This window comes from Lutjanus erythropterus, chromosome 13 (genome assembly GCF_056507025.1).
Source record: "Lutjanus erythropterus isolate fLutEry1 chromosome 13, fLutEry1.hap2, whole genome shotgun sequence".
In the NCBI taxonomy this organism is placed as follows: domain Eukaryota; kingdom Metazoa; phylum Chordata; class Actinopteri; order Lutjaniformes; family Lutjanidae; genus Lutjanus; species Lutjanus erythropterus.
In genome coordinates this window covers 21,549,461-21,571,869 of record NC_139329.1, presented here as the reverse complement: position 1 = coordinate 21,571,869, position 22,409 = coordinate 21,549,461, and the positions used below count along the sequence as shown (strand labels likewise).

Below are 22,409 nucleotides of genomic sequence, written 5' to 3'. Positions count from 1 at the left end.
CTGAGACATAATATTCACAGGGCCAGACAAAATACTTTTGTTTGTCAGTGCTGATAAACTGAGTAAAATAATCCCCCAAATTGTGCAAGATGGTGCTAACTAAAGGCTGTTGAAGTCTGTTAATTGCCAATTAGGTTTTGTCCCTTGCTGATAGTGAAAGCTGCTCAACCAGATCAAACACACTATTAAACGTGCAGCAGCCTCCACGTCATGTCTTCCTGAGTCTTATCTAACTTCTTCCCACAAAGGTCTGTGCAAAAAAGATAGGGATGCAGTAAAGGCTGACAAAATAACACAGCCTAAGATACATGACAAGCAGTACGTTCCATATACTCTCAGGATCAGCAGCAAATTGTATTTTAGTCACTTTAACAGATAGTGATTTTTTTCCTCTTTTTTTAGAATGAACATTTTTAAGTGTACGCTGTATGCTGCACCACTTTACTTTGCTATCAGACAGCTTTTTGCGACAGGAAACTGCTGTTATAAATATTGCTCTCTCTCACTCAACCAGACTCCACTGGTGAAATGGTAATCTCACAAAACACAGTTTCTGGTCTACACTGTAAAAATAAACTATTTGTTTTAACTTAAAAAAGCTAGTGTCCAGGTTTCCTTAAAATTTTAAGTTGACTGTATTTGAAAAAAAAAAAGTTGAGATAATTTGTAATGGTTCAATACAAATAAACTTTTCCAGTCAAACAAACTTTTGATATTGAGTCAGCTGTAATGAGAAAACATATTAAAGGGACAGTTTCTACAGTGCAATCTACTAAAACTACTTTCTGTTTTCCTAGAAAGAGTTTCTATTTGAAGCTATTCACAACAAGGTCTGATTATCTTGAGTAGTATCTTCGTTATGATTCTTGGAAAGCAACACTGGTTATAAATTTGTCAAATGTATTTTCTTTCAGCAGAGGTGCTTCCAGAGTATCATGTAGTCCCAACATACTGGGGAGAGAAGGCAGACATCTCTACGGCCAATATTTCCACAACTAGACAACTGACACCAAAACTATCCAGTTAAATTAACTTCAATAAATAAAACTTATATTTAGGTTAAGTTAATGAGAAGATTAGTTGATTCCACTAAATTCCTGTGATTTTTTTTGTACCGTTGCCTCAATCAGTTAGGGTAAAGCATGTTAGTTATTGTGTAACTTAATATAAGATATAAAATATTTTCTGGGTAAATGCATATACCGTTTAAAAATTTCAGCTTCTCATCTTCAGCACTGGAACCACAGCTGATAACAAATTATGGTTTACTCAGGCTGGCCAGTCGTCGTAACTGGGAGGGCTGAACAAAGACAGGGTTGCAGGCAACCTAATTGCCATTTTGGTCAGTGTAATTATTGTTGTTGGCAAACACACTTGTGAGCTGGCAGGTCTTTGAATTGCTGATCTGCATCAGAGAGAAGAGGTAAACATTACCTGAACCTGCAGCTTCCAGGAAGTGAAGTCACCCTGCAGAAGGGAAGCTCTGGTTTTCATTTAAAGGTTCAGACTATTCCAAAGTCTCTGACACTCAACCTCTCTTTAAATCGCAGTTTAATTTTTACTCTAAACCTCGATTAAATGTAATTCTTAAAATCCAATTTAAAATGTGACCCAGTCCTAACTTTAAACTTTATGAGCTTTATGATGTGGCTCTTATTTCTTTTACTCAGGTTGATAATTTGGCCAATAAGGAGCAGAAGTCGGAGCTTCCATTTCTACCTTTTTTTCACCTTTTTTTTTTTTTGCTATCAAGCAAATAATTAAATTTTTTGTTATTTTTTTTTTTAACTTAGCTAGCAAACAATGCTATGTTTTTATTTTGTTTTTAGCTATCTAACATAACTTTTAAGCTATCTAGCAAACAATAAAATTTAATTCAATTAATTTTTTAGCTAGCTAGCAATTAAACATCAAGGAATACAAAGCAGCTGAAAATGAACCTTTTTACCCCTCCTTTAAGCATCCTCATATTTCCTTGATTTAACTAAAGAAATTTTTGGCTTAGATCGTTAAACGTAATATACTTATTAATGTCAGTGTCAATTTACTCATTTTCAAACTGTTTTTGTTTATTTTATTTTATTAAATTAATCTTTGTTAGTGCAACCCAGTGAGAATAGTGGAGATTTTTACTATTCCGTCTCAGTACAATCTCAGCACTGTTTCCTATTACAATCTGCTGAGGACTGGAAATATACACCCTGTGCTTTGTTAAACTTCTTCTGGTGCCTCAGCTGTTAATAGCAGCTAATATGAGAAAGTACAGGAAGATCCTTGGTAAAAACCATGGCCAAAATCAGTTCATTTCATTCTGTACTGCCATTTGAGAACGCAGGTGCCTCAACACGTCTGCCAATAAAATAATGAGGGGAACTGAGTTTGTTTCTGGTCTTTAAGGCCTCGCTGTGCTCCCCCTCCCTAGCCTGTCAAGAATAAAACTCTGAATCACTAATACTCCATTAAAAATCTAGTGGTCCAGTTTAAGAATATTGTTCTCCAAACACAAAAAGAGTATGAAGGCCAAAAAACTCAATCAGTTTTACATGCAGTGAATAAGGGGGACCTTGAGGTGCTTTTGAAAATGGAAAAAATATTCTCATAAAAGAAGAATGTTCAGGCACCTTTAGACAAAGCAATATTAAAAACCTTTAATTGAAAACAATAAACATCTGTCTGGTTTTGACCCCACGGGGTCTTCATCAGGGCAGAAACAATAAAAACAGATTAATGGAATCTGCCTTGAAATATTTGTAAATGATTGTTTTTACTGTACAAGGTGGCCTCAGATGCACTGTCAGCACAAACTCATCCGTGACACAAAGTTTTAGTTTGGCCACACAAATGTTGAGAATGTTGGAATGAAAACTTTTGATATTGTCTTTGAGAAGTGGACTTCCAGCAACTGGCACAAACTGAGAAAATGTACTCTCCTATGTTGGTGCTACTGGTTACTGTAAACTCCAATCATTGTCTGCGACAAGTCCCTCCCTAGCTGCTTGTTTTACAGCAAATGCAGAAGCACTCAGCAAGCCGTTTCATGGAAACTTAAATCGAAACAGAGCCTTCTTCATCCACCTGGCTTCTGGTTAAACAACAGACTCAGTTCTTCAACATTCCTTTCCTTAAAATTTCCACCAACTCAAGATGGGTGTGATTTGCATTAGAATATGAATTCCACAAAATGCCCTTTTATTCCAGCTTTGTGCGTTCTCATTGGTGGAACAGAACATGCCATAAGTACCATAATAAACCCCCGCTCCATCAACAAGTGTGAGGCACTGGTGCAAGATTGTTCACATTGTAAGATCTCTGGCCTTTCATGCTTGGTGGAGTTACTTAGTGGCTTGAAGTGCTGAAGGAGGAGGAGGAGGAGGATGAGGGGGTGGAGGTGGTGGGGGGGGTTAAGCAATTAGTGTGTGAAATAGATATCCTCTTCTTTTCCAGCAGCCTGCCCCACTCTGCCCCGAGTACAAAGTGTTAGTCTGTCAGCAGTACCTTGACAAGAGGAGAGTGCTCGCCGTTGTTTGTGCTTGCCTGGCGACCATCTTGTCTGATTATATGCTGCAGTGACTGGAAGGGGGGCTTTGTATCCTAGCTGTGTCATTTCTCTCCGGTGACTCAGAGCTTTGAGGAATCTATAAAGATCAATTCTGTGTTTTTGGCACCTTGAGTTGTTTTTCCCCTTGTGGTTTTAGCATTAACACCTTCTAGAACAGCAGCACTGCTGCTTAGCTGTATTTAACAACTTGCAGTACATAATTAAACCTTCAATGCCTGGCAAGCTTGGGGAGTAACAGATTACATGTAACTAGGATACAAAAAAGGTAACTGTATTCCATTAGTTACAGAAAAAGATGTAATCAGACAAGTTACATTTAGTAAAAAAATGGCCATTATTATCAGGATTAACATTTTAAAATATATTTAAAATAAAGGACAATTTACTACCATGCACAGTGCATACACATTACAACACTTGAGAAGTATCTCAACACCACTCTGGTGTCAGTGAAACCATCTCATCTTACAGACAGTTCATTATCATGTTCTCAAGTGAAGAAATGCTTCACTAGGTGGAAATTTCAACATAATTCTGTCTCTAAATCAGAAAAGAGAAAAGACACCACTGATCAGTGCAAATTCTGCTTTTCACTGTGATAATGTTGTCATTATCAAACAACTAACATCTAATTTAAAGAGACATTTACAGATAAGACCAACCACTTACATTAGCTACACAGACCAATGCTGTGTCTCAATTTGCATACTTCTGAACTTACACCTGTTTTGAGTGCAGTGCTGGACACTTCTTGCCCTCAACATTTGCTATCTTGTCTACATAGCGGACGAGGCCACCACTACATTTATTTGGTTAAGCTGGTAAAGATTTGGTACTGCGAATCAAATTTAAAGTAACGTATTCAGTAACGTATTCAGCCGGTAGTAGGAGGGGCGGCTGGCCCATCGTCAACTGAGATTATGCCATTTTTTTTAACCTCCCAAGAAACAGAGGGCAAACAAAAACAAATAAGATGAAAAGGACAATTATGTTGACTTAATTGAAATTGAGCTAATGCTAGCTAGTCAACAGCTAACATTAGCTACAAAAATCGTCCTCCTTAGCTACACAGACCCACTGCTAGCATTAGCAACTGCTAATGTTAGCTACACATAAGTACATTTAAATGTGCAAAATTAATCTAAACATCCATTCACGTATAACGAAGCACAGCATAGCTGGACAAATGATTAAAAACCTACAATGAAAATAAGGGGAATTTGTTTTGCCTTATACAATGCTTTATTTGGTATTGAGGTAATCCAAAAGTAATGGAAGGCAATCAAATTACATTACTTTAATGATGTGATACTTGGATTAGGTTTCTGAAGACATTTTTAAGAGGTAATCTTTAATTGTACCAGAATACTTTTATAAAGTAAACCTTCCAATCCTGATGCCTGGCACCAAAAAAAATCAACACCCGAGTGATTACTTTTTGTGACATTAACAGTATTAGTGTTTATTATGAAAGCTGAAATGCACATTTATTATACTTTATCATAGCTTTTGTTTTCAAGCATGGTTTACACATATACAGCCCAGACATTGGTGTTATTTTCGCCCTGATTATAATGTGTTTGATCAGATCAGGGGCAGATGGTGATTATTGCCTCAGAGGGGAAACAGTCATAATAAAATCTTATCAGTAAAATACAATTACATGATAAATAAATATGTTTTGCTCTATCAAACTGTCTTTACAAATTGTGCCTGTGTCATAAGAACAATCATTTACAGTGGTCACAGCAGTATATTTGCAGTGTAGTTGAGAGGAATATTAAATTTTTAACAAATCTTAAATTCTACATCAACAAAACAATAACTATTTGTTTTAATATAAAACATTGTTAATAGACTTATAAGTGTGTATAAAGAAGTGCAGCTTCATGAATAGCTTAAGAACCTTAAGACAGGATAGTAGCATACATTCACCATTATTAAGAAATTAAACACACACTTTTAAGTAACTAAGCGTGGTACACCTTGGACATGGTTGTGCTACGCAAATAGAAAAATGTACACTTAAAAGTCAGGAAACCCAGCCGTCATGAACAGTGATGGACTGTAGTTGGTACATACATGGCTCCAGCATTGTGCTTTGCATGTTTTATCATGACACAGCTCCAGTTTTGTGCTTTGCATGTATTATCTTGACATTTGAATCACAGACTTAAGCATCCGTTTGCCTTTTAGAAACCAAGGAGGTTTTTGAATAACACTTGCAGCTGTTTTTGAAGGTATTAGTATTGAAGCAATTCGATAGGTGCCATAAAAGTATCGATGATCAGTACCCAACCCTAGTTAAAACAATTAGTTTCATTATTGATTATCTGTTAATGGATTATTTTTTTCAGTAAAAACTTTGAAAATAGGCCCATTATAATTTCTCAGAGTCCAAGGTAAAATCCTCACAGTGCTATTTTTGTTGAACAATAGTGTTCATACTATTATATCTGAGAAAGAAAAGCAGCAAAATGTTACATTTGAAAAGCGGAAACCAAAGAAAGTTTTGCATCTTTGCTTAAAAAAATGACAAAAAATTATTAGCTATTAATTTGATGACAAATTATTTCAGTCAATCAACCAACTGTGTCAGCTAGAGCTGCATTTGTGAGTTGATTTATCAGTTCCACAAATAAATTAACAACTTTTTTTTTGAGTGTTTGTCCTCTGTCAATTATATCTTTGGATTGTAGACAAAACAAGATATGTGAGGTCGTCCCTTAGGTACCTCTTTCACTATTTTCTGACATTTTATACACCCCAAAAGCTAACTGATTATTCAGATAAATGATTTCTAAATTATTTGATAAAAATAATCTTAATAACCTTAATAATTTTAGCGCTTAATTACAGATCTCCAGGGATTCATCTATTAGAAAAACTGTGACTCAGATGTAATGACAACATATGTCAGGCACAAACTGGCGCTGGTATGTAAAGAACATTACACTGCAGGGTCAGCCAGGTTGTTCAAACGTCTGTGTCCAGTGGGGGAGGGAAGTCGAGACACGGTGACAGCGAGTCCTGACTGTGTGTGGAGCTAATCCCCGTGTCTGAGTCTGTGTCTGTAACATCTAGAGGGGACAGGCTGTGTTTGAGTTTCACTGTCTGTGAGACGCTGCACTGAGTCTCACTTTTCAGAGGGACAGGACTGGCCTGCTCCTCTTCTCCTCCCCCATGCCCAAGTTGCAGTGAGTTTAGGTGGGCAGCCAGCTGCCAGCACTCCTGGTCCTTGGAGACCAGCGCAGCGTCGTAGAACTTCAGTTGCTTGTCTATTTCTGCAGCCTGGTTGTGGAGGGACACACCGGTGAAGAGGCTGTGCTTCAGTTCATCCTGCAGCCTCTCAAGTTCAGCAGCGTAGAATGATTCATCTGTCTCCACAGGGATCCAGGAAGCAGCAGCAGCTCCTTCCTGTTGGCTGTCCTCATATTGGCTGAGAGGGAAGTTGGCCCTCTTCAGCTCAGCATCGATATCCCGGGACAGCTGGAGGATGAGTTCCTGGTGCCTCTGTACCTGCAGCTCAAGGTGCTCCACTCCATCACTGGTGTACAGGTAATCTTGCAGCTGCTCAATGTTGTGTGCCTCCAAACTCTGACTGCATGTCTGTGCCAGCGGACTCTCACACTTGGCTTCCCTCTGCTCCTGCAGATCAAACCGCTCGATCTCCAAATCCAGATCCCTCATGCGCTGGATCTGCTCTCGGATGGTGTGGTCCTGGTTCAGAATGAGCTGCACCATCCGGTCTATCTCGTCGGCACCCGGGGAGTTCTTGCTTTCCTTGTGAAGCTTTTCCAACTTTCGGAAAGCTTTCTTCACCATACGCTTCTGCTTCTCCACCGGCACAGACTGAGTGTACTGAGCTCGACAGTGCTTTGGCCTGGCCCCCTTGGACTTTCCGCACTTCTTGGCAGGCTGAGGCACAAAGTCACTGGTTTTGACCAGAATAAACTGGATGAAGGATCTCTGGTCACCCCAAGCATACCAGAGCCTCAGGATTCTGGTGAGAGGAGGCAAGGCCCTCTCAAACCCTTTCCACCGCTCAACGAGACAGAAGTCTTTGGGTTCTCCGTGCAGGAGCCGCTTGCTCTCTGGGATCGACTTGTGATCTTCCAGTAGTGCCTGAATCATATCTGCACATGTTGTGTGCTTTGTTACTCCACAGACAACTTTCTCCTCGTTGTACACAGTGACCTGAATCTCTTTTCCAACAACGGGCTCGGCATCTTTTGTCCTAGGAAAGAGACAGAAAAACAAAGCTTTAATTGTGGTCCTTGAATGAAAAATATGAAAACAGTAAAATATTGTCCACAGTTTCAATGCCTTCAACATTCCATAAAATGGAATTAATTCAGATACTTTATGCATTTTATACACATTTTTTCCCATATCAAGACTTACACATTTGATATTGTTCAGAAGCTTTTGGACCTAAACAATTTCAAATAAGGTTCTGTGGGTTTTAACAATATTTGGCTGACAATGGAAACACTGTCTGCATGGAAGATTGGTGGTTACTCTGTGTTTTTGAGAATTTCAGAGAATCAGACATTTTTAGATGGATTTTTAAAAAAAATATATTTCTTTTGGCATCTTTATTTATGCTAGCATTGTGGCTCCATGAAGGGCAACACTGGCCAGATGGTTCAACACTGGGGACCGTCTGTTCAAAATTTCATGGGAATCCATCCGATAGTTTTTAGATAGATCAGTCTGAACCACAGAGGATAAAGCCTGCTGATTTTGGCTTTTATCTCCACTCCCATCCAGGTTAACATTTTTGTTTTTTTCTGTGAAATAACTTCTGAATAAAGGCAGAATAATGGTTTAACAATAAAAAAAAAATATTGACAGTCTCATTGATTTTAACTGCAATATTTCCATGTGCTAATAATGGCCATGTGGGCCACATGGAACCTTTCAGTGGATCAGATCCGGGCCCATCTGGGTTGTATTTTGCTCTGATCTGCTGTAAACTCTTAAACTTGTTTACTACTGTCTTATATCTAAAGAAACTTAAAGTGACAAGAGATGAGGGGATTGAGAGGAGAGATGACACCAAACTAAAACATGTTAACATGAGTTCACCATAATCATATTTGGTCAATGATTTGATGAAGAGTTGTTTTTTAAAACAACCATGTTTATGAAAGGTCTTCAAATGCGTCACAAGCTTCTTTACATCAGCAGTGGCAGAGCTGCAATTTGAAGTACACTGGATGCATATTCTCCCACTCATGCTGCTGAAGTCATTTCACTATTCTAAGTAGTATATTTTCTTAAATAGATCCTACTTTGATGGTTTTCCATTAGGTCAGTGAGCAGAAAACTACATTCACCCATTTTGTGCTCCCTGGCTTGATTCTATTAGACTGTTACTCATCGTCTTACTCATCACAGATGATCACTTAATGGTTCGGTTCTGAGCTATTTAACCCCAAGGCCTTCATTACCTTTTCGTCAGGACCGTAAAACTTGCTCAAAAATTGACCTTTGATGGGTTGATGATATCCATTTTTTATGCGCTTAATGGACCACCGGTAATATCCACGACCTAATATCCAGTCATTAAGTGATAGGCACCGGCAATGCAGACATCCCCAACATGAACAAGTAATCAAATAAGTAGATAACATTGCCAGACGTTTCAATTTGATTTCAAGATAAAGAATGATGTATCGTGTAATCATTTATATGGAAGATAAAATGTTGGGAATTGATTTGATTAAATAGATCAACTCTGATGTACTGTTGCTGGCTGTCAAGTTTCTGTCGAGTTAAAGACTCCACTGAAAACACAACGTAAGTGACACATAATACTCCTGTAATTACACACAGTTCAATCTCAAAGAAACCAGAGAAAGATTATCCATATAATATCACCAGGAGACAAAAAGTGGAGCTCCTCCTCCAACACTGAGCTGCAGACTGGGTTGGAGGAATGTTGGTCTGTGGTTTCACAACAGGCAATACATCATTAATCTGTTAACAGCAGTAAATCAAAATAATGTGCTTGTAATCCTGGTTAATGTCAAGTTTAATCTCCAGTCCACAAATTGAATTTAGAGAGAAAACTCTAATGACATCACTGAGGGAGTTTAGCTGCAGCTCAGCCAGAGACTTGTTCATGTTATCTGACAGAAGTTGAGAGAAACCACAAGGCCAAAATGGTGGTTTTTAAAGAAAAAGTCCACTTTACACAAGTGTAATGAAAATGCTCTTTGGTGGGGGAGGCAAAAGTTAAAAAAAGACATGAGGTACAAGGCATGCTTTTAGGTGAAAGCTTGTTTGAGCTATGACACAGCCTCAACAGCAAAATTTTGGGGGGTTTCTGAAAAAAAAAATTAAACTTGTGACTTGCAATTATCAACAAAAAATGCAATTTAATGCTGCCGATGCCCAGTATTCATTATTCCAGTTGCAAAATACTCACAAATATGAAAACAGAAAAATATTGTTGTGGTGATTTTTCTTTTAGTAAAATTAAATACCCATTTTTTCTAGTGAGGCCTCCCTGTATGGGTGTTAACAATCCAATTGTTGCAAAATTTAAGGTAACATTAGGGTGGTGATGACATGGATGTTTTGTGACCACAATGCCAAAACAATATATTCCTGTCCGATGGCGTCTCCTGTGGCTGCCTAAATAATGGTATTTTATTGGGCTTTATTGAAGGATACTGTCATAACTTAGCATGGTGTAGCTCCTTTACAGAATAGGGCAGTGTGTGTTATATGTGTGGGGTGTGCAAGTGAGGGAGATCAGAGTGACAGTGCTGCTCATCGTGGAGCAGAGTAAAGGTTTAGCAGTAAGTTGTCACTGTGGCAGTAAATCTACAGCTCAAGTTACAGTGTGTCAGTTAATGAATGCTGCAGCTACCAAAAATTAAATCTGTAATGATAAATCCAGCACTCCACTACGACCATCAGAGGCCGTGTAACGTGTAGCGGTGACACCTGGAGCTAACACTGGTACCTCTGCAGGAGGTTATTTATGGCTATGAAACTTCCACCTGATTAAAGGCTTAACTTTTTCATGGACATTTTTTCCTTACTCTTTTACTTCAATTTGAATTTCAGGTAAAAATAAAAGGGAGCTGCGTTCAAGGATTCTTCTACAGCAACCTTTTCAAAAAAGAACTTGGTGATTAGAATCAAACTATGTGTTCAGTCTAGCTGTATCTGAGGAGATAACCTCAGCTGACTGTAGCCCACATTAACCACTGATAATCACGAGGGAGGGTTCGACAAAAATACATATCCTTTGAAGAGGATGCAGATTCCTCCTGCCTGCATGCCGACACAAGCAAGTGTTGTACAAGATGTGTTGGAGAATTATTCAAACATGAGAACTTAAATGCTGCATTATCTTGCAGTTTGCTGATTTTACAGTCTGATACCACCATGTTTTGGTTCCCACACAAGCATGAAAACACACAACTGGAGCATTGTGTAAACTGGCGGTGAATAAGGTCTCAGGAATGTGATACGTATGCAACAATGCAAGAGTCTGGTTAATGGTTATGGAGAGACCCTTGGAGACGAGCGGGGCAAAGCAAATACCTGAGCTATGCGCAGGCCAAACAAATCCTGCACACCTCAGAGACAACAACCACAGCGACTTTGACCTCACAGTTTCCAACTACCACCTACTTAGGAAACCCTGCAAACAGCTACTGCTGCACGGGAGAGAAAACAGTGGGTGGACATGGTGAAGGCCACACCTGCACAACATCATGCAATCAAATCGTGCTTTGCAACATAATGTTTGCTTATGATATTCAGTATTTGTTGACAGTATCAATCATTTCATTTAGGTAATTTTATACTCTTTGCCCCCAACCTAGGTATCTCAAACCTTCTCAAGAGGTCACAAGATAAAAGTGAGGGGTTGTGAGCTGATGATCAGGATAGCAGAGAAGACAAAGGAATAGATGGCAGTTTTTGGAGGACAAGGAAGCAGTGGGCATTTATTTTTGGATTAACGCTCTGTCAGACACATGGACTTTTCATCCAGTGGGACATCATTTGGACTATCGATGTTTCAGTATAATGGGCAGTCTGAACAATGGCACGGCACATCAAAGGCTGTGTTCACGTACACACCACCCCTGGAAAGGTGTGATGACGGATCAGAAGTATACATCTGAGAACGGCTTTGTGTGAAGGTGCCACAAACCAAAAACTTTGGAAACTACTGTTGTACTTTGTTGCATGGAAGGATGAACAAAGGAATAAGAGAGGCAAAAAAACAAATAAAGAAGAGAAACATGATAGTGAAATGAGAAAACAAAAGTACAGGATAACTGTACTAAACATTTTAAATACACTGAAGTGCAGAGATTTCCTATCAACAGTGGCCTAAACATGTGATAAACATGTGTCTATGGTCATATCTGAACATACAGGTGTATAAACACGTTCTACAGACAATTGAGTATTTTGGAGAGGGTGACCCAAGCCCTCAGCTGTGCAGGAAGAGAGTACAGCTCAGCAGGGAAACACCTGTATTTGTCTGGGGCCACAATCACCAACGTTCAGACAACATCCTGCCACTACAGTTCAGTGGACAGAGGGAGGAAGGGGAAAAATGGATTCCATAGCGGTCAGTGTGGTCTGTTTTCAGCTCCACTCTAATGCGTGGAAAGTGTTGACAAATCTATGACTGTGGCAGCTTTAGCCATTAAAGGCCAGTAGAGCTAAAAATGAAGCTTATGTCCATGTTGAAATGTGTAAACATTACTCAGAGAGGTTTTGGTCTTACTTGGGACATGTATACATGAGCAAAACATAACCAGGATATTCCAAAAATGTATTCATAATCAGGATACTCATGCACATGTAAACACACTCAATGACTGAATTAATCTGTAATTGGAAGAACAAGCTAAGCTAAAGGGCTTTTTCACTCTGCACTTGGCCCAGGGCTAAATGCATTCTTAGAAACTTCTTAGCCCCAGCCTAAGGGAGATGTTAGCCTCAGGCTGAGAAAGCACTCAAATTGGCACAATCCTGGCACATTCAAAATGGGATAACCCTGACTTTAGCCCAGGGCTATTGATAGCCTATGGCTAATTAAATGCAGTGTGTAAAGCCCATCAGTAGCAAACTGAGTGGCAAAAATGAACTTATCACTATTAATAAACATTCAGATATTTTCAATACCTTTTTCATTCACAATCATGACTTTCATTATATTGGATGGTCAGCAGGCCAACTTGCTCTACCAGTATAGCTGTAGGCTAATTTGGGTTATTTAAAATTAGAAATACAGCCATAAAGGCCAACCTAGACTAGTTTTTGAGGTGGTTCCAAGCCCTCATAATATGGTTTCATCTTACTTTCTTGTTGACTTTTTCATTTGGCTGCTGTAACTTTTGGTTACTTTGGTTTTGGTTTTCGTTCCATTACTCCTTTAATGAACCAAAAACAAAATTTAAGCTTTATAAGCAGCTCAGATTTTATAACATGAAGTTCAGAAAAACATATATGTACAGTGTCACCTGAGTCTTTACTACCAGATTTCTATTTACCGACTGAGTTTAGGATTAGTTGTACATCTAGGTGCAGAAAGTGGCAACAACAGCTGAATATGACAAGCTGATACATATGAATGAGGAAAACACAGGCTGCTACTTTTCTATAAGCCTCAGCACTTCCTTAAGTGTTCCAATACCCTATGATCATACTTTTTAATATGTCAGAAAAAGATACCAGGATGTCCTACTGCATCCAGTCATATTTTGTAGTAGAAACCCTGCATGCGTTTCTGGCTACTCAGACCAACAGTCCTCTGTGGATCAGAAAAAAAGTCACATCAACTGAACTGCAACAACAGCACATGCACTGCAATGGATTTGAGGGATGAGATGAGGGTCAGAGTTTAAGGCACAATGTTATGATGAAGTAGTAGACTTAGAAAAACTTTGTCCTCTGAGAGGCAATTTGCAGTACAGAACAGAAACACAGAGACACATTAAAAGCACATCAGACAAAAACAATCCCCTAAGAGCTTGCAACAGTAAACCTGCTGTATGGAATAAAACGTAAAAAGAAAGTTTGAGATTTGGAACACAGCTAGAGATGTGCATATTTACCACTAAGATAAATTAGTTTGAAAAAAAATGTGAGTTGGATTTCAATAGCAAAACTGGAATATTCTTCACTTTTCCTTAAAACTACAAAAACTGTACCACTGTAACCTCACAAACATCAGAACGTTTGTCCTAAGAAAATCATTTTTTTCTCCTTACTGAGACTGGTGGTACCAGTACTGTGGGAGCACCAAAACCCCCTAACCCTCTCTAGTCAACTCTCTGCCAGGACAAACACAAATAACTGCACGCACCATTGGGCTGATTGCATCGCAGCTAATACGTTCATAAGGGCTGTCACTTTGGGTGCCATTTGATATTCATAGCTTGGGATTAAACTGTGGCTCCAGACGCAACAAATGAGGGTGCCCTCATAGGTCACAGCTTTGGGCGATAAATGACAAAGCCGACACTGATATCATGATAAACTCAAACCCTCTGATTGGTAACACGCCAATAGATCTGGGACGCGTGATAATTAATCAAAACATTCAATGTAAAGTCACCGTGACAGTGGATGCTGTGCGGTGAGTAACACAGGACCGGTTAGACCTCAACTTTTCACACCTGAGTGAACCCAAGAAACCTGAGCGGGACCCGCTTGACCGCAGTATGAACTGAGAGACCCAGTGAGACATCAGACATGTGGGAGGAAACAAACCACATTTAAATTATATGAAATTCAGCACAAGTTTGTGCGTGGGTCGATTACGTTACAGCTCCTTCGTGGTGGCATGGCGCTCCTCTATTGTAATACTCATAATGACAACCTTGTCGACATTAACAACTCCCTCTGTGTCATAAATTTGCAAGCTACAAGTTACCACAGAGGACTGCATGCTGGTGGTTTGAACAAGTCACAACAAATGACAGAGTTATGGCTCTCCAGTGTCTAAGCGTGTTTTCTCAGATCAATAGAGGTATGATAAGGTGGTGCAGAAACAAAGCTGTGATAACAGATCAGCAGATATATCCTGTAGCGACTGCTGTCAACAGGCTTTGATTTCCTCACTATAGCATGAATATTAAGATTAGCCTGGTGGTGATGAAATTATAGGTTTGCTGTTCTGCCTGAAAAACAAACGGTACTTAACTATAGGTGAAAACCTGATTAAAATGTAAATCACTCGTTATGGGAGCTATATTAAAGGGTGGTTCACCAAAATACATAAAACATGTTTTATATTTACCTCTAGTGGTAGCCATGCCAATTATCTTGGTTTTGTTGCCCACATCTTAAAGCTACTATAAGAAACGTAATATTTTGTTGATTTTGGAGGCCCTTTGGACAAAAGCGGTAGTGTTTTTACTATAATAACCACAAAATATAATGTCAAAAACGCAATTATCTAAATAAAAATCTCTTCCTACTTCTGTTTAACTACCGTACGACTCACTGTAACTGTGCCTGGGGAAATGTAAATATGTTTCATCTGATTTCATGGAGAATCCAACCCAGTAGCAGGCATTAAGAATGTTATATAGAAATAGCAGATACTCTCATTGTTAACTTATGTAAATCATATAGAGACACCAGTAATAATCTGAGACTGTTTCATAACGGGTTAAAAATTTACTTGTAGTAGCTTTAAGATATTCATCTCTGTGGTTTCTGCTGCCACCTCAATATAGTTACATTAATTGAGAATTTGTCTGTGGTGCTCACAGCTATGAAACATTACGTTTATACATGACTAAGGATTTTACAGCCGTGCTGCTGGTTCTGTGAGGCTGTAACACAGCGGTGCTTTAAGATACATGTTAATGTCAGCATTCTCACATGCTCACAGTGACAATGCTAATCTGGTACCATGTTTGCAAGATTACTTTAGAGTTAGCATGCTAATATTTGCTAATTAGCAATAAATACAGAAAAAAATGAATGAAAATTTTGAGCTTGTGTGACTTGTGTGAGTTGGGGTTTCAGCAATTACCTTAAGTCAAGTGACATAGGTCATGTACATAATGTGATGTAACTTAATTATTTCCATAATTATATTAATTATTGTCGTGTTGTCACTTCTCTCTCTACCCCTTTTAATCAAAGCCACCTCTATACTATAGAAACCCCCCCATCACCACCCCCACCCACTCAAAAAACAAAACAAAACCAAAAACATGTCCAGGTGATTCATCCATCCACCCCGACATATCCGACCGACAGTCATTGCCATCCACAGAGACATGCTAGTAGTGACATCTCTCTTTAGAAACAATGTCTTTGTTGCCTGAATAATTCACGCTGGGAGTTTCCAAGTCCCTGTGAAGAGTCTGCATACGACTAAAGCTAAGCAAGAAAATGTTTTTTTGGCATTTGGGTGAACCAACCCTTTAAAATGTCTGCACATGATATTACATGACCTTTTTTTTTCCAATATAATAAATGTTAATAACATCTGACCATAAAAGGAGATGCTAATATGATGTTCTAATCTAATTAAAGCAACTCTGTTATCAGACAGACCACCGTACAGTTCTCATCATGTTTGGAAAAGGTTTTCTTTGCCCTGAAGGCCATCATACTATTTAGCTAAAGTTAAAACATAGAAATGACCAAAATTAAACTTTATTTCTCACAAAAACATATAAACACTATGTATATATTTTCTAATATCGGTGTTAAGTTTGTATAATAGAGGAAAGGTACACAGAGGCAGAGCAGATAGTCGGAGCTGGACAGGAGATGCTTCCTCTTGGTCTTATCTGAAAGAGGATGAGGGATCAGAGAGGAAATAACATCACTTTTCTATCTGGATACACTGATCTCTGGGATGACTCCCACTCTGATAGGCATCTGTGAGCAGAGACACAACACACCCCTTCTCCTTCCCTTCCTCTGTGAAAACACCCACCCCTTCTTCTTACGCCCCCCCCCCCCCCCAGCAGGTCTGTGAATCACCAAATAAGCTTTAGCTCAGTGAAAATAAATGACTTCTTCTCTTTCAACACAATTGAATGATTTCATTGTTTGCTGTGGCCTGCTAATTTGAACAATTTCAGCAGCTAATTGGTGCTGTGCACAATGCTGTCATGCTGCCGTTGTGGCTAAGAGCATGTTTAAGTGGAAGAGGTCACTACATCGCTTGGTTCCATATGTCACTGGGTGGCAACATTACATTTCAAATCCTTTGCCTGCATGAATGTATGGGTCACCAGTTGAAAACACAGAACAGCCTGATGACTCACTTTAATCCTTAAAACAAACACTGTCAGCTGTAATTATCACCACATTTAAGTTTTATCCTGAAAGTTTTGATGTTTCAACTTCATCTTGACATTCTTTAGCAAACATCCAGCTCAATGTGCCAGCACGAATAATAGCGAGTCCCTGAAATGAAGAGTCTGACATATCTACAGATCTAAACACTTGAGGTAATTATAGGTGCCGCAATGGTAATTACTACACAACATGAAAAAATAAGACATCCACTGGAGACAGAAAGCAGAGATGAATTATCTTTGATAACTTCAAACAGTCTGACTGAGGCTGAGTGTAATGCGAAAATACATCCATTTTACTGCTGGTGCCACTGTCAAAGAGTTTCATAGCAATTTAGTATAAAAGCTTCTTTTATTTCTGATCCAAATCCTTTCTGCGAAGTTTGGTGGGAAATTAGAGTTAAAGCTAATGAAAGTAGTTCTTTTACCACAATTAAAAATTCCTTATCCTGATCTTGGCAACATGAATCCTGCCTACGCCCTGCAAGGGATTGGATCATGACCTAAATACTCCAAAAGAGAGACTCTTGTTTACCAACTCTGCACAACAAAAGTTTGCAGTCAACTCTCCAAATAAAATTTCCTCACCAATAACAGAGGACAGCTTGTGGCTCGGTAAATCTAATTTTCCCACACCTTTTCAAAGCTGATCTCAGCTGCAGTGAGGGGCACATCAAAAGGCCAAGCAAGCCACTCAAGGAAATTGCTGAAGCAAATTATACGAGTGTCGATGACAGGATCTCTCTCAACCTGAAGTCAGGAGGACTCTGGTGTCCCAGATGAAACGATATTAAAAACAACATCTTTGCAGTAATTACAGAGCAGGAGAAGGTGAAATCTTTTATAAGTCAACATACAGTTCAGTGTACTTGGACAGAAATGAGAGAACTGCTGTCAAAGGGCATATTTCAGTCCAACTTTCCATAATGGAGAATAACAACTCTCACCTACAGGCTAGAAAATACTTCTGCCCCACTTTAGTTTACAGTAACTACCCATATCAAATTAGACAAAAACTATAAAATAATATGGTCTGTATTAGGCAGTAGTTATACCCTAATTTGCCTCTTATCAGACTTTATTAGTTGTAATTAGGGACACATTACAACAGAACTGAACTGTAAATGGAAATCATGTGCTGCTACAGACAAAGTGTCTAACAGTGGGTCACTAATTACCCTGTAATAAAGTCTAATATGCGTCTAAAGCCTTGTTTGTACTTGCACGAGAAACTCTGGCGTGGTTCCCCGTAGATGCTGCGCAACTTACGAACTGGCACAGTTGAGTTTGTAGTCAGCATTTGGTTCTCTGCAGGATTTTCCGAAACACCAGAGGGTGTACAAAAAAAGATATGGAATGGATGGAATGTCATTATCCAACATGGCTGCACCTACTGACCAAGGAGCTCGTCACCACTGAGAAAAAAGGTGACGCAAGATGAGATGTTCTGTCTGTTGCTCACATGCAGAGAGACGTCTTGATGGGGAATATAGCTGTATTCTGAAGTCCAATTGGCAAGAAAATACAGCTACAGCCCCGTGTAGCAGCTGAAAACATTTAAATGTTTCTCAGGAAGAGTTGGTAAAGACCAATGACAAGTAAAATAGAGTGACTAATGCACTTAAAGTAATCACACACGACTCTAAATGGCATACCATACAGCTGAACATAAAAAATAAACTGCTTCCTTACATTCAAGTTAAGGTGTACTGTTTGGATGCATGTCAATCAAAAATCAAAACTATACTATATACAAAAGAGCAGGAGTCTGTTTTATTCCCTTAAAAAATGTGGTACTCGAAAATGGGGCTGACTAGTTACAAAAATTTGGAGATTAATGACCAAGCACTGTGACACATTTTGGAGCACACTGAACACATATGACATCACTTTTGTTGTCCACTACAGTGAGCATATATTCAGTTTAACTGTGACAAACAGTGCACTTTAGTTTACAGTACAGTACTCCTGTAATCTTTCCCTAATTACTCTCTAATTAAGTCAAATAAAGGTCTAATACTGTCTAATAATAACATCATATTAGCATTTCTTTCTTTATTTAATTTTAATACTAAGTACAGCTTGTTCCATCTCATCAGTGAACTGTAAACTGAAGTGCAACTAATACTTCTTACAGTAGTTTCATTTAGTGTGAGTTGAATTATGTGGCAAAAATTCATAACTATAGATTTTAAAACAAGTTTTTAAAGTGTTAAAGGGTACATACACATCCGTCCTTCAAATGCACACACACAAACAGGCACGCAATACTATCTTAAATATTGACAGCTATACTTCATCTCACATATTACTACTGTAACACGCTGTAATATTTCCCAGTGCTGGTTGTTGGTTTAAAAATAATGTGTTTTAGGCAGTTCTTAATGACCATGAAAAAAATCATATAATTCAATATTCATTAGAAGTTTTTTGGTGTTCCTGTGGTTGTTAATGGTATAAAATGGCACACTTGTCTTATCCTAAGGTATATGTTAATGTTCCACAGCGCACCTGTTGCTATATATTTACTTTAATTGCATTTGGACAGCAGTATCCTTCCAACATTACTGGACAATGGTGATGTGAAAACATAACTGCTCTGATACTGTAGGCAGCTTTGTCCCTTCTGCAGCTCACTCATAATTCCGACGCGCACTGCGTTGTGCGTAACTCTCCCTCCTCCGCACCACAAACTGCTCTTCAGCGCCCGAACTCGAAGAAAACAAACCCAGCAGGTTTCTCGGCCGCCAACAAACTTCACTCTCATCAAATTACCTGTTTTTCAGTCGAGCTTTCAGGAAGTTTTTCCCAAACGGAGCCATGACTCTGGAGCGCAAGGAAATAAAACCAGCGAATCCGAAATGCGTTACAGCCCCAGCATGGCAGGACGTCGGACACTTTGTGTGACTGTTTCAGAAAAGTTGAGGGTGTCCCGTCTGCAACTCTGTCCGCCCCATCCGAAAAGCAGAGGGAGGGAGGTGTTTCCCACACTGAAGCAGTCTACTGAGATTTATTGGTGAAACTCTGCCCCCTTCCACCTGCAGGGACAACCTGAGAAACTACCACAGAGGGGGAATACAAGAGGAAAGTTGTGGCAGTTCAAACAAAGTTACAGTGTTCAGTGAAAAACGTTAAACACTGGGATAAAAGAACAAGGGAAGACCGAGGCATCTGGTCAAACTTTTTCCTTTCACTTAAGTGTCTCAGTCTCAGTACAACCCACTCATTTTCCATATTAAATTATACACAAAAATCTATTTTAACATTAAAAAAACTTACTAATTTAAAATATATTATCAGTCCCCCCAGGAAGTTGCAATGTTGCATTTGCTACAATTCATGCAAATTCAACTAATCCCCATGAATTCTGTGCAACCTTGCAATTTTGTCCACATTCTGCAACTTTTCCACAAATTTGACCAATCATTGTAGCATCCCGCAAGTCCCTTGCACTCGCATCATACATGTACATTTCAATGAACAGACTTTTGTTTTTTTATTCACTATATTTTTGTATTTTTTTTATGTTGTCAGGTACTGCAAAGAACACATTTGTCATTTTTATTGACATTTCTCATTGTTCTGTGCACTTTTATTTTATAATTTGGTGCTGTTTTGACTGAGTTTGAGTTCCAAAAAGTTTCTTTGTTAAATGCCACAGTGGTGCTTTTGTTCTTTTACAAATAAAGCATTTTAAAAATATATTTATTTATTTATGTTTTTGTAATTCTGAGCCTTTTTGGTGAGGTTAGAACACTTGGAACAGAGTGTGGTTTTGTTCTCCCTGCAACAAGTTACCTTTGGTTTTCAATGAATTACATGAATTATCATTTGACCCTGCAATTAAAAAAAAAAATGTCTAAAAACATTGCAACATGCATTGCAATTATTTTAGGAAAGCTGTTGTGAAATCAGACATTTTAGGCCGCAACAATCCCAAAAAAAGGCCTGTGAAATCCTGGAGGGACTGTATTATGACCCTGTTAAGTATTTCAACCATTTTGTGACCATTTATTACAATTTAATTATACTGCATGAAGCAGTATAACACCACACATTGTTGTTTACATGTAGCACAGCAGCTTCCAACTATAGCAGTGAACAAAGTCAGCTCCTTCAGGACTGTAGCTGTACAACTCATACTGTAACAAACTGTCATGTTAAAGTGCAAAACACTGAGACAGCTTTTCCCACAGTTGACATGTGTGCTATTGCTTGTTATGAGATAAGCAAGCTGCAGTACAGAGCTTTGGTTTAGGTTTCAAAACACACCATTCCTCTCCTGTTCTGTGCAAAAATAATTGAACCTATTTATGTAATAAAACAAAATTACTTTAGACAGCTCCCTCTGGTGTTAGAGTTATATCCACTGTGACAACATATCCACAAACAAAATTTCCCACTCTCTCCTACTTGTAAGTAGGATATGGTCAGATGTGATAATATGATTATGATACCAGAAAATACAAACACTACATTAGAAATATTATGCAAAGTTTGGGCATAAGAAAAAAAATAGAATGTCCCTTTAAGTACCATTTGTTCAAATATTATAAATATATAGCAGAATATGCATGATAATTAAATTATTACATACAGTAGAGTAAACACATACAATTCTGCACATTGGATCTGTTCATCAGTTTGCTTTTCATTGCACCTTTATGTGAAGTGATATATTTGTGAAGCAATATGACTGCAGTGAGCTGCAGTAGAGAACATACAGAACAAAATGGAACCTCTTGGGGTTTGGTTAAGTGGCTCGCCCTGCTGGATTCAAATGACAAAGATGAAATTCCGACATGAGAGGACTGCAGCCTGTTTTAACTCCAGTCTGACTGATTTTAATGCATTAAATAGCCCAGCTGGAGCAGCTTCCAACCATATTTGTTCTGTAAAATGTATTTCCTTTATATTCAAAAGATATAATTCCCTGTGGAGACCAATTAGTGTGAACATGGACAAGTGGAACTTAGACTGATGACTGTACTTCCTTTATGGCTCTAAATCAAAGTGGATTTTACGTGATAATGTACCTCATTGTATACAGAGTTTTTCACAAGGAAATATTCAGTCCCCCTCTAATATTATTACAATTCAAGGCATGCAAGGTTACAAAGCTGGGTTGCCTTTGTTTTGTATCTAGTAATGGACAACAATTAGAGCTGTTTACCATTAGAATAATTAAATGCAGAAATGCAGTGGTCAATTAGTTAATTATGTTCAGTCCTACAAAGCCAAAAAACATTAATTTTATAAACTGTGAAATTACCAAATTATGCCCCAGGCAAAGTTTACTGTCAGCAGGAACTATGCTAATATTTAATTTAAGTACATTTATTCAATGAATTTTTGTACATATGAAGTAACACCTGAAACTCAGATCGGAATATGTAGGAAAGTCTCTAATATGAAATTACACATGTTAGTATAATGTTTATCCTTTGTTTGTTTTAGATTTAACTGTGAATACATTAAATGTTCCAAGTCAGGAATTTATCGCAGTAAAAGATTCAAGATTTGAAGATCAAATT

General features: G+C 38.5%; 1 protein-coding gene across 1 annotated transcript; it reads right to left on the bottom strand.

Annotated features, from left to right (window-relative positions):
- Positions 1 to 6,222: 6,222 nt before the first annotated feature.
- On the bottom strand, positions 6,223 to 19,810 carry rassf9 (Ras association domain family member 9). The gene is made up of 2 exons (XM_084734271.1): positions 19,651 to 19,810; positions 6,223 to 7,796 (listed from the first exon to the last, which is right to left on the bottom strand). The coding sequence occupies exons 1-2, from the start codon at positions 19,695 to 19,697 to the stop codon at positions 6,536 to 6,538; spliced, it is 1,308 nt and encodes a 435-aa protein (XP_084590397.1). The 5' UTR covers positions 19,698 to 19,810; the 3' UTR covers positions 6,223 to 6,535.
- Between the last annotated feature and the right edge of the window lie 2,599 nt (positions 19,811 to 22,409).

Excerpts from the sequence above, each read along its gene's own strand:
- rassf9 (XM_084734271.1), bottom strand. The coding sequence starts at position 19,697 with ATGGCTCCGTTTGGGAAAAACTTCCTGAAAGCTCGACTGAAAAACAG. Across the intron at positions 7,797-19,650 it reads AAAGCTCGACTGAAAAACAG|GACAAAAGATGCCGAGCCCG; the intron begins GTAATTTGATGA and ends TCTCTTTCCTAG.